The sequence below is a fragment of the Pundamilia nyererei genome, unplaced genomic scaffold, assembly GCF_000239375.1.
Source record: "Pundamilia nyererei isolate P.nyererei 1_Seehausen unplaced genomic scaffold, PunNye1.0 scaffold00004, whole genome shotgun sequence".
Taxonomy (NCBI): Eukaryota; Metazoa; Chordata; class Actinopteri; order Cichliformes; family Cichlidae; genus Pundamilia; species Pundamilia nyererei.
Genome location: NW_005187405.1, coordinates 6512227 through 6533097, shown reverse-complemented (window position 1 = coordinate 6533097; position 20871 = coordinate 6512227). Strand labels below are relative to the sequence as shown.

The 20871-nt window shown below is 43.9% G+C and overlaps 1 protein-coding gene across 5 annotated transcripts in view; it reads left to right on the top strand.

Moving 5' to 3' along the window:
• LOC102197416 (zinc finger protein 521) overlaps positions 1-20871 on the top strand; it is an 88816-nt gene that overhangs the window by 14520 nt on the left and 53425 nt on the right. For all 5 annotated transcript variants that reach the window (XM_013912541.1, XM_013912539.1, XM_013912523.1 and 2 more), the window contains exon 3: positions 356-556. Coding sequence is in view for 3 of the 5 variants with exons in the window: in XM_013912523.1 (XP_013767977.1) it covers positions 356-556 (201 nt within the window). In the remaining 2 variants the exon portion in view is untranslated. The remainder of the gene's footprint in view (positions 1-355; positions 557-20871) is intronic.

The window sequence follows — 20871 nt, the reverse complement described above, 5'->3', positions numbered from 1 at the left end:
GAAGTTTTGCTTGGGTGAAGCAGGGCAAACACAACGTAAAACCATTTCTAATAACAGAGGGTGCGTGCTTGTGTGTTTGTATGTGTGTGTCAGATTTGTGTGTGCGAGCGTCGTACCGCCTTCTCCGCCTGTATATCTCTCGCCCGCACCTGCCCAACAGTTCTGTTATGGCATGAGTGGTTGAGTTACAGAGGCCCAAATTGAACCTGCATTTTTATTACAGCTTTTATTATTGTTTTTATTAAATCCAGAGTCTAGAAATCCATTTTATTGTCACCCAGAGGAAGCCGTAGTACCTCGCTGTGTGGGTCACCCCTCTGACTATGTGGTGCTGTCATTTCCTGTGGCTCGGCAGATCCAGAGTGCGCCCTCGAGAGGGCGGCGGAGGATGGTGAGACCGGGCATCTAAGGAAGAGGCTGCTCTCTCCAGAGGAAGGAGAAGAGGGAGAGGAGGAGGACGAGGAGCCCGCGCTGCACAGCTGCGACAGCTGCCGGCAGGTGTTCGAGTCGCTGAGCGATCTCACCGAACACAAGATTAATCAATGCCAGCTGACAGGTAAACAACGTTCAGCCCACCGAGCCTCCCCTCCACTCTGCCACTCAGCTCTTCTCCCACTCTCACTCTATGCTTTCATCTGAGAATATGCCACACTATGTGTGTTAGTACACTGCACCAAGGGGAGCACAACACCAGACTACCAGTTTCTTTGGTAGATATCCAGCAGCACAGGCCTCCACACACATAGCGCATTAGTTATATTGTGGTGTACGTTAATATCATCAGAGACGACATCTAAACAGGCCCACACGTGCCCATTAAAATAGATAGCAGTATATGTATTTATAGTATGAGCCTCGTGTCCTTACATGTGTCAGTGTAAGGTTTTATACGGCACCATACTAATTCGAAACGTTTCAATAATACCGAGTATTAGTAACATGGAGCTAGTAGGTCCCACAGTAACCAGACCACCAACTGGAGATGGATCTTTGCTCCAGGAAAGTCCCTCAGCTGCTCCCAGTGCGAGCTAGCTGCAGTAGTAATACCTTATGGGATTGAAAGAGAAGGATGCCATTGGCAGACTGTGTCATTGACCTGTTGATGGATGAATAGGACTATAAATACCCTGACAAGGTGGCAGACAGAACTAATGATGTGAACTGAAGGTTTCCATGTGCTTCTCCTGGACTTGCTGTCCTCCTTTACATGCCCTGACAGGCCCGTATTGAGAAACACCATCTGATACTCATTTCATAGTGTTTGGGCACATGTCTCGTCTCTTTCTACTGTCAAAAATAAAGTGAACTAAAATGTCCTATTTCTGTTTCAGATGTAGTACAGATGCTATTGTTTGTCATTCAACAGAAAAGCCCAGAGATGTTTACGATTGAGTTGCATTCAGTCTTTAAGTATGATGACTAGCCTGTTTCATTTGGGCTCAAAGTCCAATAAAGTCATGTAGTGCATGGTGTGTAAAAATGCCAGTCATAATTCTTTAATGACAGTCATTGCATGTGTTATCATGAGGATTTTTCTCTTTAATATGTTTAATATTTCTCACTGAACCCAGTAATCGACTCTTTTATTGATGCCCCAGGGATGGTAAATGGACACAAGAGGAGAAATTGCAAGCAAGAAAGTTTATGGCTTAAAGATCCACTCGATAATTGAAGTGGAATAGATAGCACATTGAATTTTAAAAAGAAAATGAATGTATGTATAATGTATATATATAAATGAATGTATATAAAACATAAGACAGAAAAAAAAACTCAACTGCACTAGCAACATAAAAAGTAAGCTGGTAAGTAAGCATTTGCAGGAAACAACAACCTCAACCAATTAGAGATGTCGCTGTTTTCAGTTTTGTAGGGTAGTTCTTTTCTGTGACATTGCAAATAAGATGGGTTTCATGCAGACCTGTGGTTCCTACAAGAACACATACTGTTGTTTCACAGTGTTGTAGCTCATGGTAAGTCTACATTACAACACCATGGCTCATAATCGAAACCCCTGCTTCTAGAACATCACTGTTGCGCTCTATTAGAGGTAGTCCTTTAAGCCTTGTGGTTGTGTGCTCTAAGTTCAATGTCACAGCTTACTTTATCCATTTCAAATTTAAAGTCTTGGAGCACCTCAGTGCACAGAAACCCTTCCTAACAAGGCTTTTATTGTGAAACTTTGAAAGAAAGAAAGTGTCGTATAAACCTCATATTGTAACCTTAGGTTGTTGTTTTTTTTTTAACACAACTTTTTTTGTTGGGTCACTCAGCAGCAGGATGTTATTACTGACTAGCTGACAGACACAGTTGTCGGGGTCATGCGCCTCTCTGACTGTAAGGAATCTTCCCCAGCTGGTAGAAACAGTATTTACGTGTGTTATGCCCCCTCTTAGAAGGTTTCAGCTAGCACTTTTGTGTATGCCCAGCAATAGTCTCTTTTCTGTTTACATTCAAGCACAGTTTGATTTCATATTTTGCAACCGTCAGCAAACCACAAATTATAGGTTAGATATCCCATGAGTTTTACAAAGATTTTCCATTAACTGTGAGACAGCCTCAAGTCTTGTGTTTTTGTGTACTCAATATGTAAAAATGCCTTCTCTTACCCTCCTGTCTGTGTTAATTTGAGCAGAAACGCATACATGTGCATTGCACAATTGATTTTATGCCCTGCTATGTGTTTAAATTCAGAAGAAGCGACACTCAATCAGCTAAAGGTTTGAAAACTGACTGCACTCTTCACTTCTGCATTACTGTCATCCAACAAAAAAAAATGACTGGTCTAAGGGAAAGAAAGTGCAGAGTCTCCTGTCACTCTTTTTTTTCTTCAATCTGACACCCAATTCAATCAAGTTGTTGCAGATGTGTGGACAGTCTTTGTTTGGGGACAATTTGAGGAATGCAGAAAGAAAAGAAAAAAAAACCCCACAAAGGATTTTATTTAATTAAAGTTCTTCCTATACTTATACTGTTGCACAACACTGAGAAAACAATGATGTTATAAAGTTGTGTTTCTGATTCAGGGACAGGTCTTTAATGTTCAGCAGCATTTTCAGTATGTGGTCATGACTGACTCAGCCATATTTTTTTTCTATAATTAAGCCTGTCTTTTAAAAATGTCAATCTTATGGACAAATAACTCTTAATTGCTCAATGATGAAAAAAAAAAAACACAGTTTGGATAAGAGCCCCTGTGGAAGCCAAACAAAAGATTCTAATTGCCATTAGGGTATTGTGATTGTGCAGAAACACTCTATTAGTATTCAAACACAGTGGGAGAAAAGAAACTTCTAGATGGCATACTAAGTACTTTGAATGTGTGTGTGTGTGTCTGTGAGTATGTGTTTGTGCATTCTCTGGAATATGGGATATGAGATTTCCTATGTGGCATTATGTAGACATCCATGACCAATTAATCTGCCTTACATCAAGTCTCTACTCACAGATGGATCCTTTATTAGAGCCGTTTTCTAATCAACCACCAGCACCTGCTAAACTCTCCATTTTTACGATTTCAAATATTTTATTTTTGGTTAACAAATTGCAAAAGCTTGACTGGAACCAATCCATGTATGAAGATTTGCATGCTGACACAACTCTGCATTTTTTCCCCTCCCATCAAAACATATACAGTGAGTTTCCTAAGACAGACAGCCCATATACAGTCAGTAAGCTTAAAAAATACATATTATAAAAGCAGTCGGATAAGGCAAGTGAAATAAAGTCTAAACAGATTCTAACTGTGTGTCGACCACACCCGATGGACAGAGAGAAAGAAAAAGATGTTACATGTCACTGCGATCAATGGCGGCCATTGTCTCTCCCCATCTGGCAGAGGTATAACACCTTCCCATGCACTTAAGCTGTGGCCACTGCAGTGCGCTAAGGGAGCACATGGGTATGGATTGCCTCGTGTCCCCGATGCGATCGGTGCTATTGATCGCACTAATGCTGGACTGCAGAGGAAGACGAGCGCCTGAGAAAGAGAGCAAGGGAGAAGAAGGGAGATGTGGAGAGTGAAAGAGAGGGAGAGAGAGTGCTGCAGGAATGTGTCCCCAGGGAGCCCGTCTTGGGCTGGGGCAGGGCTTCAGGAATGCTCCCCAGGAGATCCCAGTGAAGGCTAGGGCAGGGCTGGAAGAATGCTCCTCTAGAGAGTTGAGAGTGGAGGCTGGCTGGGGCAGGGCTAGAAGAATGTTCCCCCAGAGCACCCCTCTAACTCTGGGGCAGAAGTAGAGAGGCTCTGAGGGGGGAGACCCCCCTTACCCCACCCCTCGGCTCCAGAATGGCTGCGGATCAGGTTTCCGTGTGGGGATCAGCATCCTGCCGACATGGCTTTAGGCTACCCTGGGGAAGAGACAGGAGGCTGGAGGCATAGCTATTCCATAGGACTTTCCAAAAACACTTCACAAATGCTTTGTCTCACTATCACGCTGCATTGTCTGCGCACACTTATATTGTTACCTATCCTTAATGGAGAAAGAGAAACAGTGTGTGTGTAGTTTGACTTTTGTTCTCAGTTGGCACAAGAGATGTTCATATGCCAGGTATGAGATTGCAGTGGTAGGCAAGGAAACATGCCTTCAGGCCTACTCGCCAAAGAAATACCTTGCTTCTCATCTCATTTCAGCTTGTGTTTACTAGCCCACACTGTAAATAAAAATAACACCTCTAGCTCAGAGTTTAATTCAAAAGATTGCATTTTCACACAGCCTTACTTGGTCAATTCTTCAATTCCGCGTCTCTGAAGGTATTTGAATAGCCTAGTGCACACATGGGCTGTCAGCCTAGTGGCCGTTCTTTCATTATGGGTCCAGCTCCCTTGAGCAACACCTTTTCTTGTGTCCTTCACTAGAGGAGGGGCATGTCTGCTCCCCCCAGAGAGATCTGTGCCCTGCTATTTTAACCCTCTGTGAGATGACCTTTTTAATAAGTGTCTTTCTCTGCTTTCCTGCCGGCCACTGTGCGAGCAAACAGAGCATGTCTTCTGCTTCCCTCAGATAAAGGAATCAATCAGAGTGGGTGCAACAGAGAAAGAGAGAGAGATAACTGGGCCATATATGGATTTATATTATGTAGATTTCCCCTTTTCCTCATCCCTGTAGACACTGCAAAATGCACTCAGCTTCAATAAAACACATTTCAGATTTATGAGAAAAATACAAATGAAACACTAATACTCACTGAAAAACAATAACATCTCCTCACAATGCAGAACATGCTAATATGATAGAAACTCTTTCTCTGTTTGCAATGGGCACCATTCCTTTTTTAAACCTGCTGATCAATGTCCCCCCCCTTCTATTCCCAACCACAACATGTTTGCTTGAAGTGTTTGAATTCATTTACATCAAGCCTTTGGGTCAGCAGCATGGAAACATTCAGTAATACCCTCAACTATGAACAGACTCCTGGCAATCCGTGCTTTATACTAACTGTTTCCAACAGGCTCCTATTGGTTGTACTGTTTTTTTTCTACTAACTTTGTGTATTGATCCAACAGCTGCTTTGTGGCTGCCAAGAAGAATGTGCCAAACTGCAAAGACTTTATTCGCTTCAAAAGGGCTCACATAAGAAGAAAAGCGACATGACAAGACCTGATTAGCCGAACTCTGAGCCACCGCCGTTCATCAGAAATTCTGCTGTGTTTTTGCCGGGGTGTCTTGCGACATCCTGGTACAAAGAGCAGCACACTGATTACAAGGCTTTGAAAGGAGGAGAGGCGGTCAGGGGAGAATAGCTACTTCTGGCACAACGCAGCCACTGAAAAGAGACCTCATGCTAGAGTGAGCTCTTACAATTGGGCTTGAGTCTTTCCTGTGTATGTGTTTGTGAGGGGGGCATGTTCTACGTGAGCGTCTGAGAGAAAAGAAAAATAGGTATGGAGGGAAAGAGGTAGAAAAGATATTAAAGTAGATGTTGACTCCGTGGTATAGAGTCCCCGTGCATTTCCTCTTTGTGCAACAGTGCCAGCAACGTTAACAGGAATGTCATTAGGAATTCAAAGCATATGCCCTCGTGAGGACGCCCTCTTTCTCTTTCCCCTGTGCTCCACACGGCACATATTATGCACTGTATAAAGTATTTATTGGTCTTTGTCAGACGAGGGCTGCATTTTCTGCTGAAAAACCATCAAAATAAGAATAGAGGAACTTGCAGGGTTTTTTTGTGTGTGTTTTTGCTCGGCTTTGTGGGTTTAAGGCATAAACAACAATGGCTAGCACTGCAACTCTTTGCTTTTCTCTTATCCGCATCCCCCATCTATCTAACACTCTGTGTCTCTCACGTTTTCGCTTGTTCAATCAGTCATCCGTGCACACACAAACACTTATTAACGAGCACGAGCACACACGCTCCCTCTCAGCACCTGCGTGCCTGCACTTTGCATTTTAGACGACACATAATTCATCGCCCAGGAGGCTAAACACATGCCGGGACTTCATCCAGTTGACCTCTTTCTTAAGTAGGTAGCCACAAAAGCCGAGATGACATGTGGACAAAACAGAGATAATCTCCTGCACTCACCCAGAACTACAAGCTACAAGCACCTGAGCGAAAACCTATACCAACGACAGTGTTCTTATTTCCCCTTTTTGCTGTGTAGCGGTCCTTTGAAACTACTGTCTTCAGTTCTGAGACAATGACCAGCCCAAGAAGCGGTTGTTTCGGTTTCTCTCACACTCAGTATCTCTCCCTGGCCCTGGCTCTGCCTGCTCTTTGTTCACTCTCTTCCTCAGCCTGCAAGTCTTTTTCAGCGGCACAAGCAGAAGAATGGCACATTAAATCTTAATAGGACTGCGTCTGGCCGTGTTGAATTGCAGAGCGTGTTAAGCCGGCGCTTTCCTCCCCCTTGGCACACGCTTGTGGAAGTGGAAAACAATTGAATAAAAGAAACCGCTCTCTCTCTCTGTAACACAAGTGACTTCGGCTGTTCTGCTGAAACTATGAGATTGAACTGACTCCAGCTCACAAATGGCTTAAGCCCTTACTAAGAGACTGTAAAATAAACATTTGTACTTTTCAAGATGCATATGTGAAAGGTGCACAGAGGATTTACCTGACCACCCACAATGAAGCCGTCGCATTATTCCCTGTTCCAAGTGACAGCTGAAAAATGCTGCCGTAGACTCTGTGCTTAACTGGTGGCTGAGGAGGCAGGAGTAACCTCGCTAGGAGGGATATGTGAAATGTATGAAGAGAAGGAGATAAAAAACTGAATATTTAGATTGGATACAGTCAGAAAAAATAATAAAGAAGTAGAGAAAAGACAGTGAAGGTAGGGAAGAGCCAATCTTAGCAGCAATGTGAGTCCAGGCCTTCTTTGTAAGGCAGTCAGAGGTGGTAATTAGCCAATGATGAGTTGACGGGTTGTGTGTCCAGTGCTCGGCACTGCTGGGTGGGGCTGTGGGAGGTAGATAAGGCCAGCAGTGGGCTTATCTCTGAGAAGGACAGGCACCAGGCCTGCCAGGCAAATCCACCCATAGACCTGCCGTATTTTATTAACAACATCATTAATGCCAGACAGGTTATGTGCGATGGCTCGGAAGAGAGACGGGAAAAAGTAAAAAACAAATAAAGTCTCAATTCCTGCTTGGCCGGCCAGTCTAAAGTACATAGGCACCGGTTGACGTGTTTTGAAAGCAAGGAGCTTGTGGAGATGTTTACCAGGTAGGCAGCCAACGGAAGGGCACGGAGAGCGAGCTTGGATCTTACCTCTGGGTTTTGCTCACTCTCCTCTGGGTCCCCAGAATTCAAATGATTTTCTTTTTTTCCCTTTCAAACGTGGGACTACTCACCAGAATAATGATGAAGCAGATACAGAGAAACATAACTAGACACAAAGAAAAGGCAAAAATGTTTTTTTTAACTTTACGGACATCCAGGGTTTCATTTTTAAACACATGCTTTGTAAAATGCTTAGTTTTCCCCATTTCTCTTTCTCTCGCTCACCTGCATCTTTCAATCAGGTGTTCAAAGTTTTGTCTTTTTCATGCTCCTTTAAATTATAGAGCATTAGTAATGCATTTATTACATTTTCTTTAGTTTGCAGTAATCTATTGACCTTGAATCAGATGGCACTATAACAGTTATCAGTTATCCTTTTGTATTAGTATGTGAAATATGCCAAATAGCGTTTGTTCAGTGGCATGTCTCCCTATAATAATAATTACCCCCAGGTTATGAGGATGTGACCTGGTTGCACCAATCAGTGTATACCTCACTCACCCCAATGCACACCTAAATGAAACAGGCTTTTGAATCGTCTTCTGCAATTTCCCCCAATGAAAAAAAAAAAAAAAGTCTTAGGATTTTGCTCATGTCTGTGTGGAAATGTACTGCACATTGATCCCCATAGGGCTTTTTCCTTACATGGCTTTTGCCAAACTCACCAGTAATGGGAGGAAAGGAAGGAGGGAGTCGGAGGGTGGTGGAAAGAGTGACCAGTCCGACAGGTTTATGTCTCCCTGCAGGCTGAGCTCTGTGGAGCGGGCCCACAGGAAGGAACGGAGCCAGCTGTGACGGCATCCTGCTAGCCACTGTGGTTTAGGAGCTTTGGGGCTACACTATCACCAACTCAACATTTCCCCCTCTCCTCTACCCTTCCCAGGGGTTGTTTTTGTTGGCCAGGGGGCAGTGTTTGGGTGGGGGCTGCTATGTGGCTCTGTGGAACAGCCACTCCTACACTTCAGGATATGGGAAGTTGAACCACCCGCAAGGACAGGGATTCTCAAATATCGTGTAAAGTAGCACATTTGTTCCTTAGCACTAATTGCCATTTTCAGACTGGAAGGTAGGTTCATAAATGTTATTTTATGGGCACGATGGGTGTCATTTAAGGTCTCCAAGGCCACCAGCTGGACTATGCTTTGGCAGTGAAAGCACCATGTGCTATAACAGAATGTAATGGTTCAACAGTAAAGACATGCTGTCAGGTAGCACAGAGACGTCCTTCTAATGTTAAGAGCTGTGGACAGATTGGGTGGGGGGGGGAACTGAGAATGTAAAGGTTATCTGATCTATTCCACCTCCAACCTGCCTGGCTGATCAATCTGCTGGAAGAGTCAATCGATTTGATCAGAGAGCCTCTCCTTAGAGAGGACCTCCCAAGGAGTGGGTAGGATTCTGCGAAAGGCTGCCAGCTTGGAACATGTCTCCGCGATAAACCGAGACATTAAAATCCCTGATTAAATAGTAACTCACCACCTGTGGCAGCCATTCTCTAAATAAGCCACTGATTTAAGACGGCAAAGAACATCTACTGGTGCTGTCACTCCACCGTGTTATCAGGCTCATTATAAATGCAATATGTGTACAGTGAAATCACATCAACAAAATCCTGCAAGACTGACTGACAGCCAAGAGAGATCAGGCCGTAGTAAACAGAGTGGTAATCTTTATATTAGGACATTATGTGCCCCCAGTCAAAGCATGATGCATCTTTCTCATCATGAACTTGGTTTGTAGAACATACCCCACAAACAAAGTCAACAGACAAAACCATCTTATGATTGGATTTTAATCCAATTGCATTATTATTCAGGCCTCCCATTGGCCATTCATTACTCTCACATGGAGCCTGTGTGGGTTGTTATCACCCAATCAGGCTCAAGACTGTATTCTGGAGAGCATGCTTTCGTTTGCATCCTTTAAACCCTATGAGCCTTCCCTCTCTCTGGGCCCGCCAACGGAATACCTAATTCCAAAGTAAACTGATTGCTCTCTCCAACAAGATTACGCTGTGATGATGTTAGCCAAATGAGACTGCTATTCAGATGCAACCAGGGCAGGCAAGGATGCTTACCGCAAGATGACTGATCAGCATGTTAAGAGAAACAAGGTTGGGAAAAAAAAGAGGAGAAAACGAGGGATAGAAATCGAAAGAGTGCGAGAGAGTTGTGTGCGTGGGGGTAAGCAGAAATGTAATTTGCTTCTCACCTCAGGCGACTGGGCTCTGAGGCCAGTAAATATGCAAACAAGCTGAGCCTGGCCATCAATATGAAGACCCTAGATGATTACTAATCTCCACCGCTGAAGTAGATTGAGGTCTGTTCAGCAGTGCCATGTAGCATGAGGGTAGGGGTGGGGGTGGGGGATTGGGAGGTTAGAGTCCAAACTTCATCTCCATGTTGGCTGCCAAGATTATGCACAATTTAGAGTTATAGGTGTAGCTGACCTTCAGTTTGGGAAGTGCTATACTATTTATGATGCATACCAATTAGCAATAGAGCGGCAATAAAAATGCAGGCGTCTTAAACCTATATTGTACATGTTTTTGAAAGGATACATTAATCATGTTGTGCATGTAATTCAGAAACTTCTGCTGCAAGTTTCCAGTAACTTTGAACCTTGTTTCAAACTCAGCCTAGTCTTTTCATCATGGAGAGCTCCTTGTCTGATATGAGCTCTTAGACGTGCGGCACAGTAGTTTACCAGCCCATTGTCATTCCCCATCCGTAATCCGGGATAAAACCTATGGGACGCAGACCGGTCTGGAGTCATTAGGTGTGTGCGTGGCTTACCCAGACAGCCAGATAAACCAGATGCCTCGGGATGGCCAGGGGTCATCTCTCTGTGTGAACACGTTGTTGATGTCCTTGTTTGTCTCTACCTCTTCTTTGCCCGTATCCCCGCTCACACCCTTCATCATTCCTTTTTTTGAGTGCTTTCTTTCACTCCCTTGATTGCCCTGCACAGTCATCACAAACACAGAAGTCCGCGTTGGAGCTTAGCAGTCGAAGAACCTGTCAGCTAAAGGGAAGGAGGAAAGAGAGACAGGGGAGTTGACTGTGGCCCTAGGTTGAATGCCTGAGGGTGTACTACGTGTGGAGGATAGTTAGTGCAGAAGGACACGCCACAGTCTGCAGGTGAATTCTCTCATTTTGGGAGACTTAATGCATTTGAATCATCACCTCTAGGGGGACGTCTTATGACTTTCTGTTACAGAATGAGCCTTGATATAAAATGCAGCAAAGGTTGTGTGTGTATGTGTGGTTTGTGTTTTTAATACAGCAGGAGGGCCTGTAAGAGGAATATATATATTCTAAGAAAGTCTTTCCAGTCCTAAACATAATTGACTATTTCTTGTATTTTGGAGTATGTTTCCAGCATTGAGCTTTACCCTCTGCAGTGAGTGCACAAGGCTTGAGGATGTTTACCTGGCATGGTGCCTGTTGTAGCTGCCCTCCTGTTGAGGAAAAGCAGGTCAGGGTATAGCTTTGTGTTTGTTTGTTTGTGCAGGTGTGTGTTTTTCTCGCACGTGTGTATTGTGTGGCTTGTGAATGTGTATGGCTTCGTGTGTGCACGTATGTGAAGAGGAGGGAAGATCATTAAGATAGAAATAGTCGGAGAGTGCATTACATTCAGCTAGTTAAAAAAAAACACAGAATGTAATCTAATGTAAGCAGTTATTTTTCAGGAGAGGGCGGGGTGGTCAGTGATGGGGATGGTGGATGGCGGGTAACTGGATTCTCAGTTCACCTGAACCATCCATCTGCTCAGCCATCAATCTTCCTGCTTTCTAGCCCTCCGTTCATTTACTCATCCACCCATTTATCCAGCCTTACCCATGGCCAAAGGGCCATGTCTCTTTGTGGCCCTGATAATCTAGACCAATTTCCTCTGCAATTTATTTCCCAGCCAACCACCCACCTGGTCAAGCAGCATCAGGCTTCTCAAGGTAGAGCCACTCATCCCAGCAAGCCCCTTCCCACCAATCACAGCCCCCCCCCCCCCCCTGTCCTCAAGCCTTAGATCTTTTTGTCTTTTGTGTTCTGAAGTTTCAGTTTTATACAATAGTAATGGAGCATCCTTTCCTTTACAGTAATCTCTGACACCACTCAGCATGTGTTGTTTACCTCTAATGCCTCAGCCCTTCTTCTTCTTTGATTTCTATTATCATTTCCTATTTCTACCACTTTCTGTGCTCCTTCATCTCCGTCTTTCTCTTCCTTTGTCACTTTCTCTTCCTCTCTTTCTTGCATTCTTTCCTCCTTTTCTCCATCCTGTCATGGCTCTTCAGTATTCTGCTGCTGTCTTGTGTAGAGTGATTTTGCCCAGACACGTCTGGCTCTGGGTAAAGTGCAGTCCCCAGAGAGCGTGCTCCGCAGCCCCCAGGTCGCCAGCACCATGAATACATTATGATCCCCATTTCCATCCTGTTGCCACGGCAGCACTTTTGGAGCCGCAGGGCGATTAAGACGTGTGCTGTCGATACCCTGATAGGAGCAGAAGTTGGATCTGGAAGCTGGCCTTTGATCAGATTTCATCCTCCTGCCTGCTATTGGTAGCTTCAGTGCAGGAAGACAAAGACGGAGTCTTGTGGGCTTTTTATTGGTTTGACAAGCTCACCTGCTGCACATAAGCATACCATGCATCCATCCTTGAGCTTTTTTTCCCACCTCTATGCTTTATCTCTGTCTTTCCTGCCTGAAACCATTTCCCTCCCTTTTTCTCATTTCCTTTGCTCCTCCCCATCACCGCAGTTCAGCTAAGGCAGCATTATACGCAGTCTCTCTCTGCTCTATGATATTCTGCTATGCTCACAAAGGAAGCAACTCCCTTACCTTTTATTGTTTCCTTTTTTCTTTGGGGGATGATGTATAAAACATGGTGCCTCAGGTAGAGGATGTTGGGTAGGAAGCCATGTCCCCCTAAATGGCCAGCCGTGTGCATGCGCCTAACACTTCACTGAGCAATCTGTCAACATGTCAGCAACACATGTTTTGTAAAAAGCCTCTGGTGGGAGCCAGGGGAAAAAAGGCACTCCTGCCAGACCAGAGAGGAAATGCTTTTTTCTCCTCTATGCAGTGGATTTTCTATTGCTGGTGCTCTGTCCCACGGGCCCCCCACCACCACGCTCTCCTCCCCCACACATACACCCGTTGTCTGCACTTCAGAAATTTGAACTGGGGACCCTCGAGGGGGTTTACTGGGAGGGTGGGGGTAGGCTGCGAGGGAGGGGCTCCCTCTTTTTCAGAGCGTATGAAATTGTGAAGGTATATTGTGGCAGGTCCCCAAGCGGTCTTTTCTAATACCTGAGTTTCTGGCGAAGCTGGAAATTACCAGCGGCTCCCCCGAGGGACGGCTTTATCCACACCAGGAAGGGGAGCAGAACTCAGTGGGGAGGTTACTTAATGCATGGCTGAAATAAAAGAATTTCTGAGAGACAGAGGCTGAAAAGCTAGCTTTTTTTTTCTTCATTTTTCACCCCCCTCCTCTCTTACTCTCGTTCCCTCTCCCTTTCTCTTTTCCTCCCCAGTAGTATAGTTTACTACTCTCTGCCTTCTCTTGAAGGGTTCTAGTTTAATAAACTTTCAGAGGATCCTGCTGGTGCAGACAGCTAGACAAATACCCTTGTGTGTTCTCTTTTGTCAGAGATACAGCTTTTTGTTATGTTCTTGCAAATTTGATTTCTCCCTCTGTCTTTCGTTTTCTCTGCCGCCCTCTGTCTCTCTCCCTTTCTGCATTTGTCTTCATCTCCCTTGTCCTTCTCTTGCTTTCTGTCTCCCTCTTTGATTCACAAACACATAAATACACACACACACACACACACACACACGAAGTTAAACTCTCTTGTGGTTGAGTTTATTGTTTGGTCTGTCTCTTCGTTCTCCCCCTCTGTGTTCCCTTTTGTTTTCTGTATGTTTTGTTGTATTGTGCACAGAGGCTGAGATGCAGATAGAATGCAGACAGTTTGCCCTGGGTGAAGAGTGTGCACAAGCATCGCTGTTATCTATTTAACAAAACACATTATTCTATTTATACATGACCAAATTCTTTAAGTTCCGCCTACCGTTAAGGTGCAAAGTGCAGTATATTTTTCATCAAGGAGATTTAGAGCAAAGTGTTGGGGGCAATTTACTCATCTCTGTATAGTTTCTACTCACTGAATCCGGCTGCCTTTTTAATCAGAGCCTGTATCTAATGTCTGTGCATCATTAAGCTTGCCATGTTCATAACCTATAAAAAAAAAAACAACATAAAAATCTCATCCATGTATGAAATGCCTCTCTCCTTGCATCTTAGTTCCTCTGTCTTCCTCCCCCTCTGCTGTTGGTAAATAATTCAACCTTTCCCTGTAACAAGTGCTGGCCTTAATAGGGAGCAGTACCTGTAGTTGGGATAAACAAGGCAGCCGGCCTCACCAGTGAAACAGAGGGATTTGGGCTTCATGAGGGCAGAGGAATAAGTCGTTTCCTTCTGAAAGGCAGAGTAGACTGGCTGACATTAATTAAACCCTATAGGATAAAGGTTATCTGAGGCCTAGCAAAGCAGAGGCCGTGAATGCAGGATGTTATGTCTGACGAATCCTAATCAAGACTTCTTGGTGAAGCAACATGTACGGGTTGAGGCATTATATGTACGCTATGTCTGTGATATTATTATTCTAAAATCTGTGTTCCTGCGGGAACTAATTTTACAAAAGAGTGGTGTTTCATCGATAGAGGAAAGGCACTATGATGTTTGACTGTCTGTTTTCAGTTGCAGACACATGCTGATAAAACAAAAAAATCGTTTTCAAAAAAAAATTTAAAAATACGAAGAACAGGCTTTGCTAGAGTTTCAATTCCAAGAAATTTCCTGGAGAATTTCATGTTGAGAAAACACTGTTGCCCACTGTGCTCTATGGCGGAAATTGTGCCAAGGAGTCTCCCATGTGATGTGTGATCAGTGTCGGATGTAATGTGTTACTGTAATCTCATCAGCTTGTTCATGACACAGTAATGTAACACAAAACTGCGACTTAATTCAGTAATCATATGATAATCACTAATCAAACAAATCTGAACTTGCTTTTGTTACAGTTCCTCAATTATCTGCATGACGAGTAGAGGGCAAAAGAAATAAAACCTAATTAGCTTTTTTGTGTGCACTTACACCAGAATCTCCTCACCTTAATTGGTAAGAGGGTGAAAACATGGCGATGGCAAAACTGCAGGACGGTTTATGACTTTTGAGTTGTTAAGTTATGCACATTGCTTTGAATTTCGTTTGCGCACTGTGTCCAGGACAAAAGCAGCTATCTACTGCAGCAAACACAAGATCAAGGCTCTCCAAGTCGCTGCAAACGTGACATGCTAACACAAGGTTAATAGCAAACCACCCAACCCAGAAGTGAGTGTATAACGGCCTCAACCAAGCAGTCAAGGCTAACAAAAGCAGAGATGAACAGGCTTTTAGCTCTGTGTATTCTGCAGCCAAAACACTGTCACTACATTTTCCATGAAGTGTGATTAATCGTCTTTGCGATAAAAGCTGAAATACTACCAGAAAGATCTTGGGTTTGCTTTCCTTATTAGGTTTAGTGATTTGCACATTATATGCAGATTTGACTTAATGCAGTTAACTGTCACAAAAGTAATTAAACAAATAGTTTCATATAGGCAGCAAATAAGGAAAGAAATGCATTTAAAAATAAGTAGTGCCCAGTGCCTTACTTTTTTGAATAACGAACAAAATCCTGCTGTGACTGACTTAGCTGACCCTAAGTTTGGCATGCCACTCGGGTGCCAAGGCTCATGTTTTACAAATTACCCAGAGGGCCGTGCATCACCTCTGTGCCCATATTTTCTCCCTGCTGTATGCATAGTGTGTGGGATTATATTCCCCCAACTCTAGCTCTTCCCTAAGACAATGAACAGCTGCAGAGATGACAGTCACCTCACTAACCCAGGAATGCAGAGAAAATTTCAAATTAGGGGAGAAGCTTCACTCTGACCTATTGGCATACCCCATTTGTCCTGGTTTTAGGTAGGTAAGGCTCCATGTATATGTCATCAGGACACCCGTGGAAATTAAAAGTCACCTTCTTTGAAATGGTCTTGTTATTTAAAATAGCCAAGGAAGTGGGCAAGTGACACGGGTTTTATTACCATCTCATTGTGTTCAGTTTCTATATTAAGGACTTGTTTTGTAACACTAGCTCATCCGCGCGAGTAGTAAAATAGTAATGTGCGCTCCTTCCATATACTGATAACAGCTGATGTCCGCTCATGAAAAGTAATTAGCTGATATGGATGTTGCTGTCAGTGAGAGCTGATATTGGCGGATTATTACATTCACTCTCCTTGAAATGAGTTCATCACAGTAAGCTGTACATCCAGATAGACATTAAGATTGCCACATGTAAGAAGGACAGCTTGTTATTACAGCAGGATAGGAAGATTCCAAGAGGATGTCACAAAACGGCCGCACTATCCACAAAAATTAAAGGACCGAATATATTCTTCTTCTTCTTCTTCTCCTTTTTAAGATATCACAGAATTTGCCTGTGACCGTCGATCTACTCGCCATATGTTGCTTCAGATGCAAAAATCATATGTAAAATTATACAGGGCATCTGAGATGTTTCCTCTGATTTTCTTGTATTGAATTGATGGTAATTCATGTGGGGGATATTTTTTGGCAGGCATGCCAAGCTCCTCTCCTGAGACTAAGATAAATAACCTCCCCAGGTGGTGTTTTTACTTAGTAAACAGGTACTAACCCAAGAATCGCTGGTTTTATGTAAATAGGGAGATAAGTATTTGTTGAGGTGTTGGAGTGAGGGGATGGTATTCAAGGGTGAGATGAACCTCAATAATCTCTTTTAAGGATTTTTCTACAGTGACCCTGAAAGTTTTCCACTAAGTACGTCAGCATGCAAACTTTTAGCAAAACAATCTAGGGGAAAGTGGTTTTTTTTTCAGCTGATAAATAGATAAACATGAATAAATCAATGTGAAGTGATGGATGAATAAGTAAAATGCCCTGTAGTCATTTGTCTAGTTGTATTCAGGCCTCATATTCCATCCTTGTTCTGCAAATGAAGATGAGGGTGAGGGGCAGCGAAGAACGTGCTTCGCTCGGTGAGGTGTTGGCATGTTTGTTTGCCTGTATCGGCGTCTTGTGTGTGCATTTTTATCATCTTTTAGTATTAAGATAGGATGACGAGCTGCCTGGATACCAGCAGAAAACAATGGAAGGGGAAACAAAGCAAACCCCTAAATCTGTCTGCCATTTGCGCTCACATACTGTACACACATGTCATGAGTATCTTGGCACAGTTACTGGGCCAGGGAAGTGCTGGTCTGGGGCCTGGCCCATTCTCCAGAGACACCCCACCACCTCCCACCCCACCACCTCCCCTCGCCTCCTCATTCTCCCCCCCCCCCCTTTCCCCCTTCCTGTGCAGTCTGTGGACGCAGTCTGAGGCGACAAGGTTGCACAACAGCTCTCAAAACCTTCACTTTGCAAAGATGATCATAAAAAAAAAAAACAGTCTGCCATTAGAAATCTGTTAAAGAAGGAAAATAATTAGAAGGACTGTGATAATTGTGTCAAGGGGGAGATAGATCAGACGAATTATGGGAAGAACCACAAAATCTTGCCATGGCTTTGTTACTTTGCTGTTTGGTTCATTCCGACATTGATCCACCCTTCCATCTGTCATCCTTTTCCTGTGCTCCTTCTTCAACTCTCCATTTGTATCTCTCTTTCTTTCGTTCTTTCTTCCTTTGTTGGATTCGAGAGTGGAGGAGCCTTCTGGCTTTAACAGAGAAGGGATGAAGATGTTTATTCATCTGGAGGGTATTAGAGCCATGATTAAGGAGGGGAGGGAGTAGTAAGGCTGATGCGACGTCTGCAATGCTCGTTCTTGGGCCGCCTTTGGGATTCTGGCCAACACACACCAGGAAAACAAGAAGTGAAGAAGAATGAAAAAATACTTGTAGTGAAATTCGATTCTCTCGGGAAAGGACAGAAGTTTGAATTTTAGCTGGCTCGCTCTCCCTCTCTCCCTCTCTCTCGCACTCGTTCTCACTCCCTGTCCTCACAGCTAAGCTAATTATTAATGAATGCGGTTTCTGTTGAACCTTGGAGAGGTGTCAGCACTGCAGTCACTGAGGGTTAAGAAATCTTGACATTTAAGACAGGGATGCATGAAAATACATCGTCTTGCTTGAGTTGATGCTTGTTTTTCTTCCCCTCCCGCTTTCCTCTCCACGATGCATGTTTTCTTCTCCCTCTTGGGCTGTCTCCAGTTGTTTTACCACTGACAAGCTGGGCTGGTATTGAGGAGATATCAAATAAAGCCACAGTGTATTAATCGGGGGAACCAAAGGTCATGGGTCAAAAGACAGAGTCAGAGTTCGCTGATAAATGCTAATGCTAAACCTAACACAAGTTCATTTCCAGGTTGTTTGTCCACATGCATGTGATTCTCTTCGTTGTTTGCGATGAGGGGAAGAAAAAAGAGGGAGAGATGAGGATACAAGTATTTTTATGGGCATTTGGCAAACTAACTGGCCCTTTTAAAATATCTCCAGTGCAACTTAAACTAATAAGTGAGACGATCCTTTCTTGAAGTCTAGCCCAAGTTTTATGGGTCACTCTGAGGTAGTTTGATTAAAAAGAATTAGACCCTATTTTCTGAATTCAGTCAGTGCTGTGTTGGGTTTTAAGTAATGGATAGCGTCTCTGGAAACTTGCAGACCAAACCCTATTTTAATGAAGCAACCATACAGTAACTCAGCATATTTCTCTATGCACAACAATTTTTTTCTGTTCCACGGTGATCACATAAATCACATTTCTGTGAGTAACTAAGAGTGTTTGTGGGGGGAGGGGGAAATAAAAGAGCATCCAAGTAAACTCCCGCACAGTGAGAAAATATAGTAGCGGCACAGTGCTGCAGCATCTCTCAAATTGGCTGACTGGCTGGCTGGCTGGCTAGCTGACTGTCCACTGGGTCCTGCGCCTGGTCTGCCGCAGTGTTGAGGGAACAGCATGCACACACGCAGGCACCCTTGCCTATTGAAGCCCAGCCCAGTCCAGTCCCGCCTGGCCCAGCACTCCCTTAGAGCCAGTGCAGTGAGGCAGGCGGTGAAGGGCCATGCTGAGGGACAGATTGTCATCCTCCTTTCTCCCCCTGGGAGGCTCACTGTGGCTGCTGGTCCAGCCAAGACCTGAGGAACAGCCTCCTTCCTGTTTGTGCTGAAGTCTACCTGAAGTGGTCAACGGTCCTCCTACCTTACCAACACCACCAGCTGCTCAGTTGAAGAGGAAATGATACCGCTGCCACCGTCGCACTCCCACACACAAACTGCTCCAACTACATCGCAAATACAGCGTTGATCATAGATAGATAGATAGAACACCAACATGAGCCATCAAGCCCACCCACTACTACTCTGAATAATAACCTGCGGTGAACCCCAAATTCACCTTTTTGAATAATAGTTTAATTAAATGCCTTGATTTTCCGTTCTCTCGTTAATTTTCCTTTTTCTCATTTGAAAAACGGACTTAATTTTGAAAGGAGGAAAATGAAGCACTCCTGACAATTTAATTCCTCCGCTCCATGTTAGCTTGCCTCATCCTACTATAACACCTTCTTTTCTGGCAGAAAAACACAACAGGGCGCACGCAGGGCCAAATAGCGATACAAGATGACATCCCTGCAAATGCTGTGAATTCACATTTTTACAAGCATCAAACGGCAAATTATTAAATTAAAAACATTTTCATAAATAAGTTCACATCTTCTATTAATATTAAGTGTTTTAAGTCTGTTGCTGGCTTCAGATATTTAATAGTATGCAGAATGATAAATGTGTTATCCAGCAGACAGACAGCCCTGACATGCTTTTAGAGTTCAGTCGCTGTGGTTATGGATTATGGTACGATGTTAGCTTTCACAGGAAATGCAATGAGTCAGATCATGCACTAAACATCCTCCCTCTTTTTAAGAAACCTTATCATTGATTATTATTATTCAGCTTGTCCGTTTTGGCAGAGACGCATTAGTGCTGCAGTGACACATCTTTGCAATAAGTAATAAAATTCCTCTTTGGCTGTGTCTCACCGTCACAGAGAGAAAAAAGCATAGTAAAGGATGACTGGCCGCCCTACTTTTCTTGCTCTGGCCTTCCATTTGTCTAACTTTCCTGTGTTGCCACTGGGGCGCTGTGATTTCTGGGACAGTGACCAAGTGCTCCTGTCTGAGCTGGGGGACGTGGGTAATGTGGACAAAGTAGTTGACAGTTTGCCGCTTCCCCATGGTTGAGAGACAGAGCCATGAGGGCCAGAATAATGGACACCCAGACCACAGAGTCAGGACAGCGCTTGATGTTCCAGCTCTTTGTGTCAGGCCCTGCGTGAAAAAATCCCCATTGACTGCAATTTTCCCTTCAAGTTTGTGTGTGTCTGTGTGTGTGTGGATATGTGTTGTGTTGCGCATGTACATGATGTTAGGCCAGAGTAACTTGCTGCTACGGCACTGATGAAACCGCGGGAAGTGAATCTTTATTCCATCTAATGTTTTTCTACCTTGTCCAGTAAAAGACAGCATCCTTGTTCGCTGATCCTCCAGCCGTCTCCCACCACCCCTCCTTCTCATCCTGTAGCATAGTGGATTTGATTGATCTGTAGCAAGGGGGGAGAGGGACCTGACATTTCTCAGCGATGTGTAAAAACATATTGTGTTTGCTAAGAAAAAAAAGAGGAAAAGAGAGAGACAAACCCAGTATACACACAACACTAGTACCCCCACACACACATACACAACACAATGTCTGAGGTTGGGGAAAAAGTGGTGAAAAAGCAGCCTCTTTAACTAGCTGTGCTTGTGCTTATTTGTGTGTGTTAATCAGCTGCATGGTGCAAAAAGCCACATCAAGCCACCTGGTACTTTTGTTGACAGCTACTGGGAATTATCAGTGCTTCATTTTGACTGGATTTGATGTCTTAAAACAGGGATGTAGCAGGACTACTGTGAGTAAAGCCCAGCACTGGGCCTCTTCCAATAGCTCTGTGTCCTCTGAGCTCTCTGTCCTGAATCAACTGAGTCATTTGTTCATCTGACTGGAATTAGTCCCCCCGAAAAAAAAAAAA